The sequence below is a fragment of the Lissotriton vulgaris genome, chromosome 2_1, assembly GCF_964263255.1.
Source record: "Lissotriton vulgaris chromosome 2_1, aLisVul1.2, whole genome shotgun sequence".
In the NCBI taxonomy this organism is placed as follows: Eukaryota; Metazoa; Chordata; class Amphibia; order Caudata; family Salamandridae; genus Lissotriton; species Lissotriton vulgaris.
In genome coordinates, this window is record NC_141687.1 from 124,893,199 (window position 1) to 124,912,726 (window position 19,528).

The 19,528-nt window shown below is 46.6% G+C and overlaps 1 protein-coding gene across 3 annotated transcripts in view; it reads left to right on the plus strand.

The window, feature by feature from the left end:
• CUX1 (cut like homeobox 1) overlaps positions 1 to 19,528 on the plus strand; it is a 1,218,817-nt gene that overhangs the window by 986,136 nt on the left and 213,153 nt on the right. For all 3 annotated transcript variants that reach the window (XM_086954570.1, XM_086954568.1, XM_086954569.1), the window contains one exon: positions 10,415 to 10,577. In XM_086954570.1, coding sequence (XP_086810696.1) covers positions 10,415 to 10,577 — 163 coding nt within the window. The remainder of the gene's footprint in view (positions 1 to 10,414; positions 10,578 to 19,528) is intronic.

The following is a 19,528-nucleotide window of genomic DNA, read 5'->3' on the forward strand; positions in this document are numbered from 1 at the left end:
CCAACCCATTTTCTTTTGAGTTTTAGTGATTCGGCTTTGGTGAGATGTGATTCTTGCAATAACACAATATTAACATCTAATTTGGAAAGGTGAGATAAGACTCTTTGTAGCTTGATGGGGGGAGTTCAAGCCTCTGACATTCCATGTGACAATTATCAAAAAACATGTGTGAAATGAAGGTAATAAAAACATAAGTGAACCAATAAAATCCTGTATATTGTGAGCAATAGTACTTATGAAAAATTCAACAATGAGAACTATAAAAACATTGAAGTAAACCTTATATTAGGTACGCAGTTATTGGAAGTTAAAACCAATTGAGAGGAGCTGAAAAGGTAGGAAAAATGAAGAAATGGAAACCAATGATAGAAACATGTATGATAAAAAGAAAGAAGAGGGATTACAGGAGAAGGGGTGAGAAATGTAAAGAAGAATATAAGAAAAAGGATCATATCCACATAGAAGTCAAAACAATGGAAAGATGGGGGGGCACCACATGGAACGATGACGTACCCGGACTCCATGAGGTAAGGCGGGGAAGACTTCAGGATGTAAACAACATTCAAAACTAAAAGGTCAAGCACATGAGGTTCGGTTCTGTGTAAAAAGAAACAAATAAAATGGTTAAACAAAAAGGATGGAGCATGTCATGACATATTATGATATCAGACATTATAAGGTCATAACCTGAAATGGAGAAAGATAATGAGAACATAACAATCATTATATTATGACAAAATCTATTCTAGAGTTCTGTACGTAAAACAACATACTGAAAAGCTAAACCCTATTACGGTGTATAACAGAAGAAGAGCTATTTAAAGCCAGTACTAGAAATTTCATATTTTCTGGGCAATGTGTATTAAGGAAACTCTTCAACTTTGTTGGATTCTCATAGGTCATGGTATTATTATTGAGAGTGACCCTGAACAAGCAGGGGTGGAATAGTCTGAACTGTGCTCCAATAGAACGTAATGCTGGACGCATAGCAAGGAATTCTTTACGTCAATCTGCTATGGATTTGGCATAGTCCTGTGAAAAAAACAATTGATGACCAAAGAATGAAATACGCTTCCGGAGCCTAACTGCTGGTAGTATTTTGAGGAGATCCGTATACTCAAGAAAATACAATATGACTCCTCTTGGTCTTTTCGCACTTGAGGATGCTGAATACAGTGGGCCCAATCTATGCGTACGTTGTATATTCAGAGTAGTGTCCTCCAGTAGATCTAGGGCCTGATTCTGATGCGGGTTGGAAAGCTTTCCCACCTAGGGCCTGATTCTGATGCGGTTAGGAAGACCTCCTAATGGCATTTGCTCCTTCCAAATCGGATCGGGAACAACCCAGGGCCCAATTATGATGCGGTTAGGAACATATGCTCCCATTGAAGTCAAGGGGAGTCCAACCAAATCTTATCGGGAAGCATCTGGATGCATTGTACTCCGTCGGTCCGACTGTCCCGATCCGAGTGGGTTGGAAACCATTTCCAACCCGATTCAGTCGGGAAGCATTTCCAACCCGCATCAGAATCAGCCCCTTAGTGTTGACGGTAAGAATTTGTGAAAAAAGGAGATATGATTCGACCCCTCCACACCTTCCGATAAGCCATAAGTGCGGAGGTTGTTACGTCTGTTTCTGTTTTCAAGGTTTTCAACCTTTGCAAAGATGTGATTTGGGAGTGAAGAATGTCTACTTTGGTGTAAGATGCATTAAGAGTTTCAAAATTATGTCTGACCTTAGTGACTTTTTCTTCCAATTTTTTCCAACCGTCTGTTAGGATTTGTATCTTGGAATTTGTCTCTTCGACAAATGGTAGGGCTCAGATTTCCTCCAAAAGAAGATCAGTGGAAACAGACGAAGATTGCTTTGGTTGAGAAGGAGGGATCATTTTTGAGACGTTTAGTTGTTACTTTATTACGAGAAGAGGCACCATTAGCCATAGCTGAAGAAGCAGCTTTTTGGACGTTAATGATTGGGAACCCTTCATTTGAATGAAGTTTGCACGTGACTTTGAACGAACAATGAAACTGCGATGTAAGGATACTTGCAGAGGGGATACCCTTTTTAACCTGCCCATGCAATAGAAGGAGTAATAGCCTATACGTAAGAGGTTGTATAAAACTGCAAGATACAACTTAAGTGCGCGATTCCACTGAATAATAACAGATAAAGCACACTGAAATCGAAATTATGTGCATTTGACATGTAACAGATTATTGTAACACACATTTATCAATAAGCATGAAATAAGGTAATTAATGAGAAGAAAGTGTGTGAAATGTAACCACAATTCATTACAGAAGCATGTCCATAGCAAGCGAGCAACACAACATGCTAAACTTAATGCTATATCCAAGAGACTCATTCTAAATAAATAGCTTTTTGGTACATCCATATAACATTCCAGGCTCTGGAAAAATCAACCAAGTGATGCGAACAATTCCATACAAACAGATTGGCAATTTAGAAATGAGGTTGCTAATATGCCTATTTAAAGTCTACTAATAATAAAAAGATTAAGCGCATTGAAAAAAGGCCAAATTTAGCTTTTCCACCAAACTTCTCGTGCCAAATAACAATAGTCATTAATGTAGAAGTATTCTTTGAAGAAATACAGCACGCGGTAAAAGCTATTTCCTCAGCGTGCAGGCAGCTTTGAAGTAAAAGTTCCTGTTTTATTTGGTCAGGACGCAAAGAAGACCCGAAAGGGGCATTGCGGGTCAAAAAGAGGCAATAAATCCTTATCTTATCTTAGGTGCAATTTATAAAGCGCACTGACGCCGAAGCTTCCTGGCGCTAAAAGACAGAGTGAGTGAGGAGGAAGCGTGTGTAGCGGAATTCGAGCTAAGGGGAGGGAAGAGGTGAGTTTTTAGTAATTTTCTGAAATTCAGAAGGGAAGAGGAGGATTTGATTGAGAGAGGAAGCCCGGGAGCTAGATAGGAGAAACGGCGACCGCCGAATTTCTTGTTTTGCTTTTGGGAGTGACCAGCAGATGACGGTGGGCTGATTGGAGGTTTCGTATTGGGCAGTGAGGGTGGATAAGGGATTTCAGAAACGCGGGGCCGGAGCAGCGGAGGGCTTTGAATGTGAGACTTGCCACCTTGAAGGCTGCTCTTTGGTCTGTTAGGAGCCAGTGAAGGCTGTGGAGTAGAGGTTTGGCCGATTGTTATCTGGGAGTTTTATGAATTAAGTGGGCCGCCTGATTCTGAACAACTTGAAGGCGGTGTAACAGGAATTGTGGGAGACCGTAGTAAATGGAATTAGAAAAGTCCAAACGGGAGAGCACAAGTGAGATGACAGCTTGGGTAAGTGCAGCAGGGGGAAGTAAGTGGCGGACTTTACGGATCTTCCGAAGCTGGTACATGCTGGATGAGACTACCGCTCCCACTTGGGCTCTGAGGGAGAGTTCGGCGTCAATGATCACTCCCAGGCTCTTTACTGCTTTTGCCGGGACTGGGGAAGAGCCTATCTCCGGAGGCCAGAACTGCGGGCCCCAGTGAGCGTGACTGAGTCCAGGTAGGAGGAGCTCCGTTTTCCCGGGGTTTAGCTACAATTGGTTCTGGTTCATCCAGAGTTGGATGTGGATCATGACTGCGTGGAACGTATTAATGGCGTGTGGTGAGATGAGTGAGAGGATCCTTGCATTACTTAGCTCTTGAACACCGTCTCACGATGGTTCAGTTCCTTGTCGACCCTGAATTCATGCTGACAGTGGAAACACAACACACAATGAAAAACGGCTCCCTCAGGGCACGAACAACAATAGAGTATCGGCTGTCAGTGACTCAGCTGTAAGCGTAGAGCGTGATAAAAGGGCAAAGCTCATTAGAAAATGGTTGAAAGTCCTTTTATTTGAAAGCGCTCATATTCCGACCTTCTTTCAATTCATTTGCCGAACTTCCAGACGCTGGTGGTGAAGGAAAATCCCTTAGTCAGCCCCGTCCTCCCAGGCAAGTCACGAAAGTGCCGCCATCTTTCTCGGGCGCTAGCCATGCCCCAGGACATTGTCTTTTAACATTCTCCATGACATCTTTAGGCATTGTTTTTCATTTGTCATTTTAAAAACCCTTTGAATTGGAGAGATTTTTCATCAAAAGTTTTAACTTGGTTATATAGGGCAAGATTTATTTTTTTGAAGAAAAAAAGTCTGAATTCAGGAAATGTTTTTCATATGCACACACATGTTAGTTTCTTAAGTTTGATTATCATATGGGAGATTTTTCTCTTGTTTAGTGTTCTAAGATCCTTCTGGGCAGAGGAGGTATTCAATGTTCATAACTACTAAAGAGCCTATAAAATGTCTAGATGTATACATGTATTACTGATTACGCAGCGAAGTGATGTTTCAAGACTGAGTGAAGGATTTGATCTTGTGGCAGGAAGGTTGAAGGTTCACACTCTAGATGCACTCCCTGAGAAAGATTGTATTTTGAACTACAAGCAAGAGGGTATATCAGTTGCACAGTAGTTGTTGGCAACCTGATATTGTCAGTTTCTGAGCTAAGTAATTTGGTGTACCAGAGAAGGGGATGGACTGGAGAGCGCGTGTGAGATTTTTACACATTGACACTGGTAGTGGTAAGATGCGTTGTAGAGTAGGATGGCCCCTTTTGTTCTCATTTTTTCAATGAGGATTTTTATTAGAGTAGGATGGTTAACGGTCAAATATAGCAGAGCGATTTAGGAGGATGAGAAGAAAGGAAGGGATGATTTATGGCTTGGATGCATATAGTAACCTGAATGGCAGGCCTCTTGTTGATTATTTTAGGTTGTGCACTGCTTGAGCTGGCTTTCCACCCAGCTTTCCAGGACTTTAACAAAAAAGGGTAAATTAGAAAATGGAAATTGTTCATAGCTGCAGAAAAGCCCACCCTGTATCGAGGCAGTGTGAAATAACTTGTGAGAGTGTTGCAGTCTTTGTAAATTGGGTGACTCCTCTGAATTTTAGCAATGTAACCACAGTTCAGTGCTTGTACAAACTTAGTTCGGGCCCTGGATATCTGTGTGAGAAAGAATGAGTTTGTTGATTTCTCTCTAAACATTTGCCTTCATTTGTCAGATTTTTTAATGTTTAAAATTGACAGTGATGAGAGAGGATTTGATCTCTCACTTTGCCTTCTGCGGAAGCGCAGTCATACATTTTAATGGATGTGTTACAATCCCTCACAGTTTCTCCGTAGGCCTGGTTTCCTTTTTACAAGGCTGTCCTATTGCCTTTAATGGATGCATGGGAGAATCCTTTTGGAGTCTAGCACTCCATAGATAGATCTTCAATTGCTATAGACAGTTAATGTCACCTGACTTTTGAGCCGCTATGTCCCTGCTTTATAGCAACTGATATAACTTGCGAGCATCACCCTAAAACAGCACTTTAGGAAGAAGCCATTTCAAACCTGTTGAATGATGGAAAGGATGCATCAAGTGTGTCGAAATGTGGCTTTAAGTCTCAGGGCATGGCTGTCACACTAAAGTGACATGTTTGGATGCGGTTCATTGGCATTCCGGGGTATGTCCAGACTACACTTCTGAACAGGTAAATCTGCTGCTTCCCCACACTGCTGACTCCTCTCCTTCAAATCATCATCTTCTGGTGGGAGAGTCTCTCATTTGTTACCTATAGAGAGGTGATCACAAGGTCTGTCCTTTATTAAGCTGCAACTGGACCACTCATTTACTTTTAAAAATTCCTTGCTGACGAGTGTTCCAGTTAGAAGTACTTGACTTATTGGAAAAATGGGCCATAAAAGTGGTGCCTTCAATAGAGACTGGCGTAGACATTTTTTTTCCTTTTGCTTCCTTGTCCACAGAAAGGATGGAGACTTGAGGGCTATTCAGGATTTTTACATCGTGAACCACTTCAACTGCCAACACAAGTTTAAAATGCTGGCCGGTCCAGATCATGGTGGCCTTGACCGTGGGAGGTTGGTTGGCGTTTCAGAACCTTCAAGAGACCTATTTTTATCTTTCAGTTTTCCCCACACCTATGCTCTCCTTGAGGTTCATGGTGGGTCTCAGCATTTTCAGTTTGTGGTCCTCCTATTTGGAATGACAGCAGCTCCATGAGTAGTCATGAAGGTGTTGCCTGCCATAGCAGCTTTGCTGTGGCAGTCATAAGTTCATGTATTTCTGTACTTTAATGACTGGCTGGTAACAACGGAATCCCTGATTCTGGAACATTTCCAACAAACTCTTCTCCATGACACTTACTGTTTCATTAGCGTCCAAAAGTCTCCCCTTACTCTCACACAAAGACTAACTTTTATTGAAGCAGTCCTTAACACAACCTTTGTGAATGCCTTCCCTTCTCAGCGTATCACCACAGTTGTTTGAGTAATTATTCCGATGTGTCTGATTCAACTTCTGATTGCGATCTTGGAAGTACTGCATCTCCTAGGTGTCATGTCTGCATGCATCCTGTTGGTGCTTCAAATCTATTGGCGTTGTGTCCGAAGAGGCAGTGATTGCAACATAAAGGCAGGCTTGAGGCTCAAGTGCAGAATTTCCACAACTGAATAAAAGAAGCATACAGATCTGCTCTAGTAGACCCCCTGCAACTTCTTTTCAGTCCCTTAGCAAGATCGTACGATGTGGTTACAGATGCCTCCTCATTGGGCTGGGGCTGTTTCTCTGAGCTACAAGACAGTAGGGGGTCTTTAGTTCCTGTCAGAGCAGCTCATGCACATAAATAAATGTACTGAAGCTTACAGCCACATCCCTTCCATCTCAGGGCAGGGAGTAATGTCCAAAATCAGAAAACACCACCCAGTGGCCTAGGTCAACGGCCACTCAGTCTACAACGCCCCCTGCATCCCCAATCAATCAACCTCTTTTGCGTGTCCTTACAAGAGAACTGCTACCTGGTGGGAGGCAAAATCCTCAGATTCTTCCTCTGTTGGTGAGCAATAACATTGAACACATGGTTTCTACAAATTGTTCACAAAGGCTTAGCTTTACCCATCCTTTCTTCCCCACCGCCTCCAGTGACTTATGGACTACCATCTCTTTATTTTGCGGTAGGAAGTACAAGCCCATTTGGCCAAAGGGGCTGTTGCAAGGGTGCCAGCGTTAAGAAGTAGGGAATGGCGGTTATTCCCGCTACTTTCTGGTGTCTAAGAAACATGGAGGCTTGTAGCCGATTTTAGACCTGTGCCCTGTCAATGCCTTCCTCCAGAAGGAGAAATTCAGAATGCTCACCCTATCCTAGGTCTAATCTGCCTTAGATCCTGGAAACTGGATGGTGGCATTGGACCTGGGTGATGCCTATTTCCATAGAGCCATCCTGCCGGCGCTACCTGCAGGTTTGGAGTGGGACAGGAGCATTTTCAATTTGCGGTGCTCCCCTTTGATCTCACCAGTGCTCCTTGAGTATTCACCAAAGTGATGGTAGTGGTGGCAGCACACCTTCGGAGGTCTGGGGTGCTACTCTTCCCTACCTTGATAACTGACTGTTGAAAGCGAGCTCGCCCCATGCAATCATCCACCATCTCAAGACTGCAGGAAACCTCCTCTCATAATTGGGGTTCACTATTAACATGCCAAAGTCACACGTGCCGACCCCTCAGAGGCTCCCTTTCATGGGAGCCATTCTGGACAAGGTTCAGTTTCGTGCCTTCCCCCTGAGAAAGAGGGTCTAGGTTATTCAGGCTTTGATCTTGTCTTTCAGCCTCAGTCCTGAATTTGAGTGAGTTTGGCTAGTGGGGCTGATGGCATCCTGTATCCTGCTGGTCGAACATGCCAGGTGGCAACTGCAGGCTCTGCAGGAGCATTTGAAGTATCAGTGGGCTCAGCATCAAGGGGACCACACCATCCACGTTTAGATTTCAGGAGGAGACTGCAAAATGCTTGCAGTGATGGTTGTTGAACCACAATAGGATGAGCAGCAGATCCCTTTGTCTACCCCAGAGCTCCAAGTGGGACTGATGCATTGCTTTTGGGCTGCTTCGGCCATCTGGTAGAGGCCTCTGGTGGGGTCCCAGTTTCACATCAGTCTGCTGGAGCTGAGGGTCATTCACTTAACGCTGAAAGCCTTTCTCCTGTCTATCGAGGGGTTACACTGGTTCAGGTGCTCAAAGACAACACCACTGCCATGTGGTATTGAAACAAATATGGCAGGATGTGGTCTCAGACCCTGTGCAAGGAGTCTGGGAATGGCTGTACTGCCAGGATATTGGAAAACCATATTGTGGTTTTTTTAATACCAGGGTGGACAAACTCAACCATCAGCGCCTACCAGATCACAAGTTGTAGAAACGCCCAGGGATGGAGCAGGGCCTCTTCTGCGAATGGAGAGAACCTGGCTTTATCTATTGGCACCGCTGAGAACTTGCAATGTTTGTGCTTCTGTCTGTTGGAGATTCCAAGGCATTACTGAGTCGGAGACGTGTTCCACCTTAGGTTGAACTCTGGACCACTGCTGTGCTAGGTTGAACTCTGGACCACTGCTGTGCCTTTCCCCCGACACCACACCATCCCTGAGTTCTCAAGAAGATCAGGACCGACCGGCCCAAAGTTATGCTAGTGGCTCCGGGTTGGGCATAAAGATTATAGTATCCAGCACTCCTGGTATTGAGCATACGTTCTTTGATCAGGCGGGCCTACGGGAGGACTTGCTGTTGTATCAACACCTTACTGCTTGGAGATTGAGCAGAGGCAGCTGAATACACTCAACCTTCCTCCGATGGTGGTTGATGTCATCTTGGCAGCCAGACATCCATCGACACAAACTTTATACACTTGTCATTGGTACAAATTTGTGGTTTGGTGCAGCACAAGCCATATTGACCGACACTAGAAGGGCTACACCACATGTTCCCCCTTCTCTACTTGTTATGCCCCAATGGGACTGTAATCTGATCCTGACTTATTTGATGCTCAGTCAGTTTGAGACGTTTTACAGCTTAATATTAAGACAATGTTCCTCATCACCCCGCCACTTGAGTGAGATTCAGGCTCTTTGTGTTAATCCACCATGCACTACCTTCTTCCCAGACAAACTGGTTCTGCAGACACAAGCATCTTTTCTACCAAATGGTGTGATGGCGTTCCACGTCGGTGAAGCTATCAACTGCCTGCGTTCTATGCTCCACCTCACCCCACTAAGGAGTAGATGCTCCATCGCTTCAGTCCCAAGAGTGCTCAGCTTTTGCATTGATCGTACCAGGGAGCCCCGGTTGGAAGATCCGTTCTTTGTGGGGTTCTTTATAGCAATAAAACGCAAGGCAGTGCAGAAGAGAACCATGTTCTGCTAGATCTTGCTGCACACAGCCAAAAAAGCAGCCTCCAGAAGGAATGCGTGCTTATTCTACCAGAACAAAGATGCTACCTCTGCGTTAGCATGCAAAGTCCCTGCCCCAGACATATGCCACATGGGTGTTGACGTTGGCGTCCCTCCATACAGTCTGAAAGCACTATTGTCTGGACAGCCAGGTTCGCTGAGAAGGGCAGTATGCCCAATCGGTCATGCAGGACTTTCTCGTTAGTCCATTCACAGACCGACCTCAAACTAGATAGCGCTTTCGTATCTGTTCAAAAGGTGAGAAATCTGAAGGTGAGGTAAGAAGAAGTTACTTACCTTTGGTAACATTCTTGCAAATACAGCCTTGGTCCCCCTTTTTGTCTTAAACCTGACTATCTTTTGTGTAGTATGTTATGTTCTACAAAATCCTGAGGTGGCAATTGTCCTGCTGGTGCTTAAAAATAAGCTAATTTGTCCTTTGATGGGTGTGAAGGCAGAATCGGTATTGGGACTTTAAGGGGCAAGAATCGTTATTTCAGTTTAGTATAGAACCTCTTCAGCGGCCTCATGGATCAGAACTCATTTTAGAAACTAGCATGCCAATCTAAAAATTATCCAGTTCTGTAAAAGAAGAATTATGTTTAAGTTTAGTTATACTATATCGATATCCTTTATAGATTCACATGCAATCTTTATTTCCATCACAATATGAATATTGATTATGTTCTCATAATTTTATGAAAATGCTGGAAAGTGTGAGAGGTGAAGTGCCTCCAGACTAGGGGAGTGTTGGTAAAAAGTTCTTCTGAGCATTGAAAAAAGCCTCAACGTAGGACTAAGTGAAATTAGTATGTCATTTTAATCTGTTTCACATAAGACTCCCTATCTGATTGCAGTATTATTGCAAACTGTTAAGTTACTCTATAAAAGATACCACTGAATGACAGCCACACTTACAGGTAAGTGATATATTCTTACTGAATGTGTTGAAAGACACCTAGAAAATAAGAAAAACGTTCATTGTTTTGAACAAAGATATTTATTGGGTTGTTATTGGTTGCAACAATTTTTTGTTAAGATTACTAGACATAAACAAACCCATATATGCATGCATAATATTAACTTGTTATAATAGTATAATACTGTTTCTGCATTAAAAATAGGTTTTGTTTCTTAAGGTGTTGGGTCTATCGCAAGGAAGTGTCAGTGATATGCTGTCACGGCCTAAACCATGGAGCAAATTGACACAAAAAGGGCGAGAACCGTTTATTCGTATGCAACTTTGGTTGAATGGTGATCTTGGACAAAGTGTACTACCTCTGCAAGGACATCAAGAGCAAGGTAATTACTTGGCGTGTGTTGTAATCGAATCAAAATTGTACACTGTGTTATGACCACCAGTGCTGACCATGATGCAAAGTCTATGCCCATGTTTAACCTCATCAGAGCGTCGAACGTTCAGTGCCCAGTGCTGAACTTTCGAAGAACTAATGCTGGCCCGTCGGCCAACGGTCGTGCGCAGCACTGGGGAGGTAGTGCTCGTGACGATCGTTGGCCGACGGCAGCAGTTAAGGGGTTAATGATGCTTCACAGTCTAACTAGTCTTAATATTTTGTTGCCTATTGCAATATGCAAAAGGATCACTTCAACCATTTTAAGCTTTTCTTCTGCAACTCAAACAGACTGCTACAGGCTGTTTTCAATCACCGACCTGTTATAATACATCTGAGTTTATTTGCACACCACTAGGTGGTGGTGTTTGGCTCTCTGACGACTCCGTCCTGCCCTGGAAATGAAGCCCGAGCCATGTATCACCACCACCCTTGCACTGTGACATTAGTTCCTTTCTTTATGTGCCTTCCAACATGGATCTGGAGCTCACTCCCTCATTTATCGGTCTTTGACAGAACTTATTTTACAAATATTTTATTGTGAAAAGGACATCTCTCCTCATAAAAACTACAGGCTTTAAACCCTACAGGCACAGTCATAAGCAGACGTCATTTAAAGACCCCATCAGGTATGTCTCTGGTGTTTGGGTTTCTCATCCGACTCAGTCATGTGATCGAGAGAGAGGTCCTCTTTCCACTCAACTTCATCAGGTAAATATGGGTCCAAAAAAAATAAATGTGAGTCGCCTTTGTAGGAAGCTAGCTCTGTATACAGTATACCAAAGAGAGGAATGCTGTGAAAAGAGTCCAGGTATCCCTTATGAGTGGACAGGGGCTTGTCCTAGCAAGCCCACGGTGCCCAATCTGGGGTTAACAGGTATTTTTATATATATTTTGAAACCAAGAACTTCGTAAAGAGGTAAGTACTTTTTCAAAATTAACGTTTTAAAGTTTTAGCAATGTTAACCAACAGTGCATTTTTACGGATAATACTTTCCTGTGGGAGAAAGAATATTCACTGCATACATAAACTTCCACTACTTTTCTGTGGGGCCCCTTTCGGTCATGAGGTGGTCAGAACCGTGTGAGGATTCGGGAGGCTGTTCTCGGCCACGAACACATTCTAGAGTGCACAATCTGTACCCGGATGTGCGGGCCTTAAGATACATTACCCAGAAGGATCGCCCTCGACTTGTTGTTTTCTACGCCCTCTGGCACAAAACAATTTCTGATCACTATTTTAAGTATTAGCCACGAGTTGTGTACAACTTTCTTTATACTGGTTCCTGATTACCATATCTGCCTTTTGTCAAGTCCGGCCGGGTTGGACCGGCCCTTTGCCCTGAAGAAGTCGCGGAGCATTACTCCATTAAGCGACAAAACACGTGCGGGCTGGCTTGTTCTACATATCCTTACTGTTGAAACAGAATAAAAAGAATCTACCTGAATGAACTTTGGATTTGAATCACAACAAGACTTGTTTCCTTCCATCTGAACGTGACCTTTTTATGTTCTTCAAACAGTTTGTTCACATGAACTTTACTTTCTCTTATGTGTGCTTAGGCATTTCAGTTGTTATTTGCTTGGTGTGGTTTGTTCCACACCTATTCAAGGGGTTATAGGGCTCATCCCCTTGCCTAGTTAACACCATATTGTATCTACATGCTTCTTTTATCATACTCAATAGCGTCCAATTGCTGAGCGCCAAACCAATCCCTGAATTAAAAAAACCCTTCCCAGGTGTATTAGGCCAGGGACTGTTGGACTCCAGCTCATTGCGCCTTCAAGCATTATTCTCTGATGTTTCTCAAAGAATGCACCTATGGCAAGGGTATGAAATGTACACCCTTCTAATTCTGTCCCAGGTGTAACACCAAATACAGCTGCAGTGACCAGTGTGGGGTATATAATATCTACCTCTCCCCAGACCACAAGGAGATCCCCTTTGAAGCCTACCCGCCCTTTCTCCGCAAGAAAACCCTACAATACCAGAAGGAAAGTAGGTGGTCTTATCATACGATGCTGATACATGTAGGGATCAATATCAGTATACTCTTCTCTGGCTGAGGGTGTCTGGGTTGAGACATGAGGTGCAACAGTGCCTACTGACTGTCCCTTTTGATGGTGAACATTTTTTTGACCCCCTGAAGGAACAGATTGTTGAGAAAATCAAAAAGGACAAACACATTAAGTGAATCGATGCCCCATTCCATATGTGCCTTTCATAGGCGGCAAACCAGGGGCGGTGTGTAATAGTGTGCTCAGGCCAGAAAGCCCCATGCCAAACAGCCCTTTCTGGACATCCAAAAAACAGAGAGCTTCCAGAGGGGTGGCCCACATGGTAAATGGGCATAGAAGGGGCTAATGCTTTTCCACCTCACCACTTCATAAAATACATAGTGAGGAAGATGAAGCAGGTGTCAATGACCCTCGTCCTACTGGCACCAACATGGGCAAAGCAAATCTGGTATTCAATGCTCCTTGAGATATGTCAGTCCCCTGAGGAGCTCCTACTGAAGCCAGAACTTCTCACCCTGTATCAGGGCCAGATCAGGCACCTAGATCCCAGACAGCGTATCCTTGCTATCGGTCCCCTGAGTTCCTAGAGTTTGGCTATCTCTTCCATGGGAATGATTGCTTATTCTGCAAGAGATGTGAAAGCCCACAACTTGTCTGTTACATGTCTTAAGTGGACAAGGTTTATGCACTACTGTATCTCTATGAACAGACCTTTATTTATGTTTTCTGTGCAGGAGTATTTTTTGTTACCTCCTACACTTGTACAAGGGTAGACTTGCTTTCACTTCCATATGCTTACACTTAACGGCAGTTGCAGCATACCTACGAAATGAACAACTCTCTTTTCTTTTCAAAGTCCCAGTCATTAAGATCTTCAAGGAGGGTCTTAAGAGGGTAATAACTCCAAAAACAATGTGGAACCTGAATGTGGTCCTCACATGACCCATGAGCCTTCCATTTGAGCCCCTATTCTCGTCTGGCAGTTCTTGTCTTGGAGGGGGACCTTCCTAGTTGCAGTCCCCTCTGTGAGACCCATTAGTTAGCTGAAAGCGCTTACAGCACAATAATCATTAATCCCCAATAATTGGGGGCGACTTTGTAGCAGTCCCAAATTTCTGGCACAGGTTGTCTCACAATTTCTTATGAACCAGACCATCTTCGAACTTTCCAAAATTGATTTTATCCACACTATGTGTGGGAGGGTATACTCAGACGTGAGTCCCTAGCTCATTGCACCATCAGGATTCAAGCAAGCCGGGCCGACGAGGCTGAAATGCCAGAAACCGGTCCCCGGTAGCTTGTCTCCTTCCCAGTTAAAGAATTGGCTTGGTAGTTTGGTTTGCCCTGTTCCCATCATGCACTGGGACAGGAACAGACTAATTTGCATATAGCCAGGTTCTGAAGCTGGGATGGTGCAGTGAGCTAAAAAACGGTGATGGATCAAGCCCTGATCTCTTGACTGGGTAGGAGTATTCTGCATCATTCAGAAACTCTGTCCATCACCTTTTCCAAAATTGATTCATCTTCGAACTAAAGTCAGTATCAGAAAGAGCTCTAAATGTTAAGAGTGCATTAATGTATTATATTGATAGAACTAAGTGTTTTTTGTATGAAACTTTGTAACCTTCACCAGAACCCCGAGGGGGGGCATGCCATCTTTTATGCCCACATTGCAATATGGATAGTTAAGTGCATCCAGACTTTATATGCTAAGGCCAAGCACACTTCCCATCTCCACTATAGACAAGTCTACTCACAAGGAGGCGGACACCCTACCCTTTTGAGGTAAGATCCCTTTAACAGATATGTGCAAGTCTGATACTCAGTTAATACACACACTTTCACCAAGCATTATTGTGTTCTAGCATGTCAACAATATTTAGTTGACCAAGCTGTACTAAGAACACTCTTTGAAACATCTAAATCATCTATTCACTAGCTACCGCTTTGGAGAGGGACTGCCTTAGTCTATGTAGATCATGTCTTCTACAGTTACAGAAAGGACGAATGATAAATGTTACCCTGTTACCTTCAGCTTGTAACATGAAGTGCTGTAGATTCACATACGCCCAGCCTCTTCCCAGAAGCCAGCGATGATCACAGATGTTTCTATGTTCGAGGCATGTGGGCTGCTGAATTCATATCTGTGCATAGATCGCCGCCTAGTGTTGGGTCCGGATGATTGCACATTGTTGTCCTGGAAGAGTCTTCGAAGTATCACGAGATAGGTGGCTCCTCCCCTGGACTACAGTGCGCATGGGCATCGCCTCCATCCCCAGATTGTTTTTTTCCGCCATTGGGTTCGGATGTGTGTCGGTTCCCTCTGTCGGAACCGATAGTTGTTAACTCTCTTTACTCGAGACCAAAAGGTCTTTAGGCTTGGCGCCGGTATCGTTTTCGTTCGGGTCTTACTGTTACTTCAGCTCCGAACTCTTGCTGCCCTTCCGCGTGCTGTCGGCGCGGACGGGCCTACACGACGCTCCAGACATGGAACGGACGCCGTTTAAACGGTGCCCGGTGTGCAACTCGAAATACTCGCACCTCGACGTGCACCCAGTGTGCAACACTTGACGAGGCCAGGTGTATGGCCTGCTCCAGGTTCCGGTGTAAAAAGACCCTCAAGATTCGTCGCGCTGCGAGACTCCAGGCCCAGATGTCTGCGCCCCCGCCGGACGACATCTTCGAAGAAGACGTCGGAGACGACGATGTCCTACAGGTTTCGGACTCTAGCCCTGCGTCCGAGGGGGATGCCTACGACGCAGGAGACGAGGAGTTTGACGAAGCCGGCGACAAGGTAGGGGACGACGATGGGGCCATTGCCACCGTGGGGGATAGCTCGAAGGAAGAGCATCCCCAAATTGACTCAGGGGTCGACCCCCTTCCTGCGGCACGGGTCGAGGGATCGCCTTCGGGCCTTACCCAAGACCTCGTTCCTAGTCCAGCAGCCCCGCCTCCGGGCCCGGCCACGGACATTTTGGAAGTGCCACTCACGTTTACGAAAACGAAAGTGAAGCCTTCGGGATCTGCAGCTCCGGCTCCGAAACCGAAAGTGAAAGCTGTACTGAAGGCTCTGGAGGCGTCAAAGCCTAAGAAAACCAAAATGGCCGACATGGAGAGTCACGCCAAGATGGCCGACCCGATGGCCTCGGGGTCGATGCCGAAGGCGAAGTCGACCGACGCAGCTGCGTCTGCGCCGAAGATGGTCGCGGTCGATGACCCGAAGAAGGCTTCGAAGAAGCGTCAAGGCGATCCCAAGGCTCTGGCTGCGCCGGCTCCGGCCGTCGGGGCCAAGGACGGCGCAGCGTCGGCTCCGAAGACGGGACCTCTCGCCAACACCACTCCCAAGACGGGGAAGTCGCCCGAGCCGGTCAAGCCCTCTCCAGCCCTTTCGAAGAAGGTCGAGGAGTCCTTGCAACGGATTCGGAAGGTATCTGTCCTTCCCGAACAGGAGGAGGGGGTGTCGAAGCCCGCACTGAAGCCGTCAAAGGCGCAAACGCCTATCCGCTTCACCCTGCCGCCGAAGTCGACGCCGAAGGCCTTCGCTTCGAAGCATGGGGCAGGCGTGCCCTCGAAGGAGGTGTCGACGCCCAAAGTGTCTACAATAGTGCCAACGCCTCGGCTCCAGCCACTTGCGGAGGAAGAGCGTCGTGAGGTCATCATCGACGCCAATACCGGGAAACTGTCCCTCCTCAAAAGGAAAATCACCACGGAGCCGTTGTTGGAACCTTTTCGCATTCCTCTCAAGAACAAGAAGGGCTCTGCGGGTACTTCAGCACCTATGGAGCCGGCGTCTCCAAGAGACTTGCCGCGTTCACCGACTCCTTCTACCGCAGGTGATGGTGACGAAGAGGAGGTCGAGTACAACTATCCAGCGTACTCGGATCCGGAGGAGGAACATGAACCTTGGACTGCCGGAGGCGACCCCGAGGACCCGCAGTCGGGTCAAGAACCGCAGCTCTTTGCGGCAAAAACATCGCCGACGGAGGACTCTGCAGCCTTCAACGCTTTGATCGAGAGAGCTGCAGCTAACCATGATGTCGAGCTGCACTCCGACCCTGTGGATGTGGACTTTTTATTTGACACTTTCTCAGTGGCTGAAAAGTCAATCAAGACTCTGCCAATGCTCAAAGGAGTGCTCAAGCACGCGCAGGAGGTCTTCAAGGAGCCCACTCGGGCGCGTGTCATCAATCCACACATTGATAAGAAATATAAGGCAGCGCCCTCGGATCCAACATATATCAAGGGACACTTGCCACTGGACTCTTTGGTGGTATCCAACGCTCGCAAGAGGGCGAACTCACAGACAACTGGTGACGCTCCTCCCCCAGACAAAGAGTCGAAAATATTTGAGGCCTCAGGGAAACGGATTGCCGCACAAGCAGCAAACATTTGGCGCATCTCAAACACGCAGGCCCTACTCGCACGCTACGATAGGGCTCATTACGACACCCTAGAAGCACTGCTCCAGCACTTGCCTGACCAATACAAGGAGGCAGGGGAAATGTTAATTCAAGAGGGAAAGCTCATTACAAACGCTTCCATCAAATGTGCGCTAGATGTGGCTGATACGGCCTCCAGGGCAATCAACACCAGTGTGTTGCTCAGAAGGCATGCATGGCTTCGGATCTCAGGGTTTAAACCTGATATACAAACAACCATCCTCAACCAGACGGTTAATCCTGACCATTTGTTTGGTCCCGAGGTTGATGCGACGCTTGAGAAAATTAAAAAAGATACAGACACTGCTAAGTCGATGGGGGCCCTCCAGTCTCAGCAGTTTCGGGGTGGTTCCTTTCGCCGCTCCAATACCAGAGGCACCTCAAGGGGTCAGGCATCGCAGTCAACCCAGTACTACAAGAGCAATACCCAATCCTCATACACCAACAAGGGTAGAGGTGGCTACAGAGGCAACAATGTCATGGGCAGGGGACGTGGAAACAACAGCTCCAGGTCCACCACCGCCAACAAGCAGTGACGTCTTGTCACTGCCCCCCGACCATACAACACCGGTCGGGGGGAGACTCCAGCAGTTCCTGCCCGTGTGGAGATCCATCACCACGGACAGGTGGGTCAAATCTCTTGTCCAGTACGGTTACTGTCTGGAACTTACTTCCACTCCACCAAACATTCCTCCAAGAAGCCGTCCTATGTCCGGCGAGCATTTGCACTTGTTGCAGCAGGAAGTTCAAGTCATGCTGCAAAAAGGAGCAATAGAGCTCGTCCCACTACAAGAAAGGGGAACAGGGGTTTACTCTCTGTACTTTCTAATCCCCAAGAAGGACGGATCCCTACGGCCCATCCTGGACCTCAGGCCCCTCAACCGGTACATTCTCTCGGAGCACTTCCATATGCTCACGTTGCAGCAGGTACTCCCTCTGCTCCAACAGGGGGACTTCCTGGCGACGTTGGATCTAAAAGATGCATACTTCCATATCCCCTTGCAACCTTCCCACAGGAAGTATCTCAGATTCACGATTCTAGACCAGCACTACCAGTTCAGGGTCCTGCCGTTCGGGGTCACCACAGCGCCAAGAGTCTTTACAAAGTGTCTGGCGACTGTGGCGGCGCATCTACGACGCCAGAACGTCCACGTCTATCCCTATCTGGACGACTGGCTCATTCAGGCAAAGTCAGAACAGCAGTGCGTCGACCACGTGTCCCGCACCATTCATCTCCTGCACGATCTGGGATTCTCGCTGAACTATCCAAAATCCCATCTCCAACCCGCCCATATACGGCAGTATCTGGGCGCGACAATAGACACTCTGGCAGCCACTGCGCAGCCAAATTCAGTGAGAATCGCCAGTATCCAAACGCTGATCCAACGATTCAGACCTCAGCACTCGCTTCCAGCGAAGGTGTTCATGCAGTTGATAGGCATGATGGCCTCCTGCATCTCCATCGTCCCGCACGCGAGACTACATATGCGTCCGCTTCAGGAGTGCCTAGCACGTCAGTGGACTCAGGCTCATGGGCAACTGACAGACCTAGTGTTGGTGAGCGGTCGGGCATACAACTCTCTGCATTGGTGGAATCCACAAAACCTTTGCAAGGGCCGACCGTTCCAGGAGCCTGTGCCACAGATTATCCTGACTACGGACGCTTCTCTCCAGGGATGGGGAGCGCATGTACTCCAGTACACGGTGCAGGGACTATGGACACTACAGCAACGGAAGATGCACATCAATGTGTTGGAACTGATGGCAATCTTCATGGCCTTAAAGGCGTTCAAAGTACATCTGTGCAACAAAGTCGTGTTGATCCGGACGGACAACATGACAGCCATGTACTACATTCAGAAGCAGGGAGGCACACACTCTCCGCAGCTGTCTCATCTGGCTCAGAGCATGTGGAAGGGGGCCATTCAGAGGAACATCTTCCTCATGGCAGAGCATCTCCCGGGCAAGGACAACCAGATGGCGGACCTGCTCAGCAGGCACAGCCATCAAATGCACGAGTGGGAGATACACCCATCAGTACTCCAACCGTACTTCCAAAGGTGGGGTCATCCAGAGATAGACCTGTTCGCCACAAAGGAGAACGCAAAATGCCAAAGCTTCGCCGCCAGGTTCCCACACCTGCAATCACAGGGCAATGCGATGTGGATGAACTGGTCAGGCAGATTTGCGTACGCTTTTCCCCCAGCACCTCTGATACCGCTGGTGGCACGCAAGCTCAGGCAGCACTCGATGACTCTCATCCTGGTTGCTCCAACGTGGGCTCGCCAACCGTGGTACACCATGTTTCTGGAACTCTCCGTGGTACCGCATCAAAGGCTTCATCTCACTCCCAGCCTTCTGACGCAGAGCCATGGCGACATTCAGCACCCAGATCCGCAACAGCTCAACCTGGCGATCTGGCTCCTGAAGTCCTAGAGTTTGG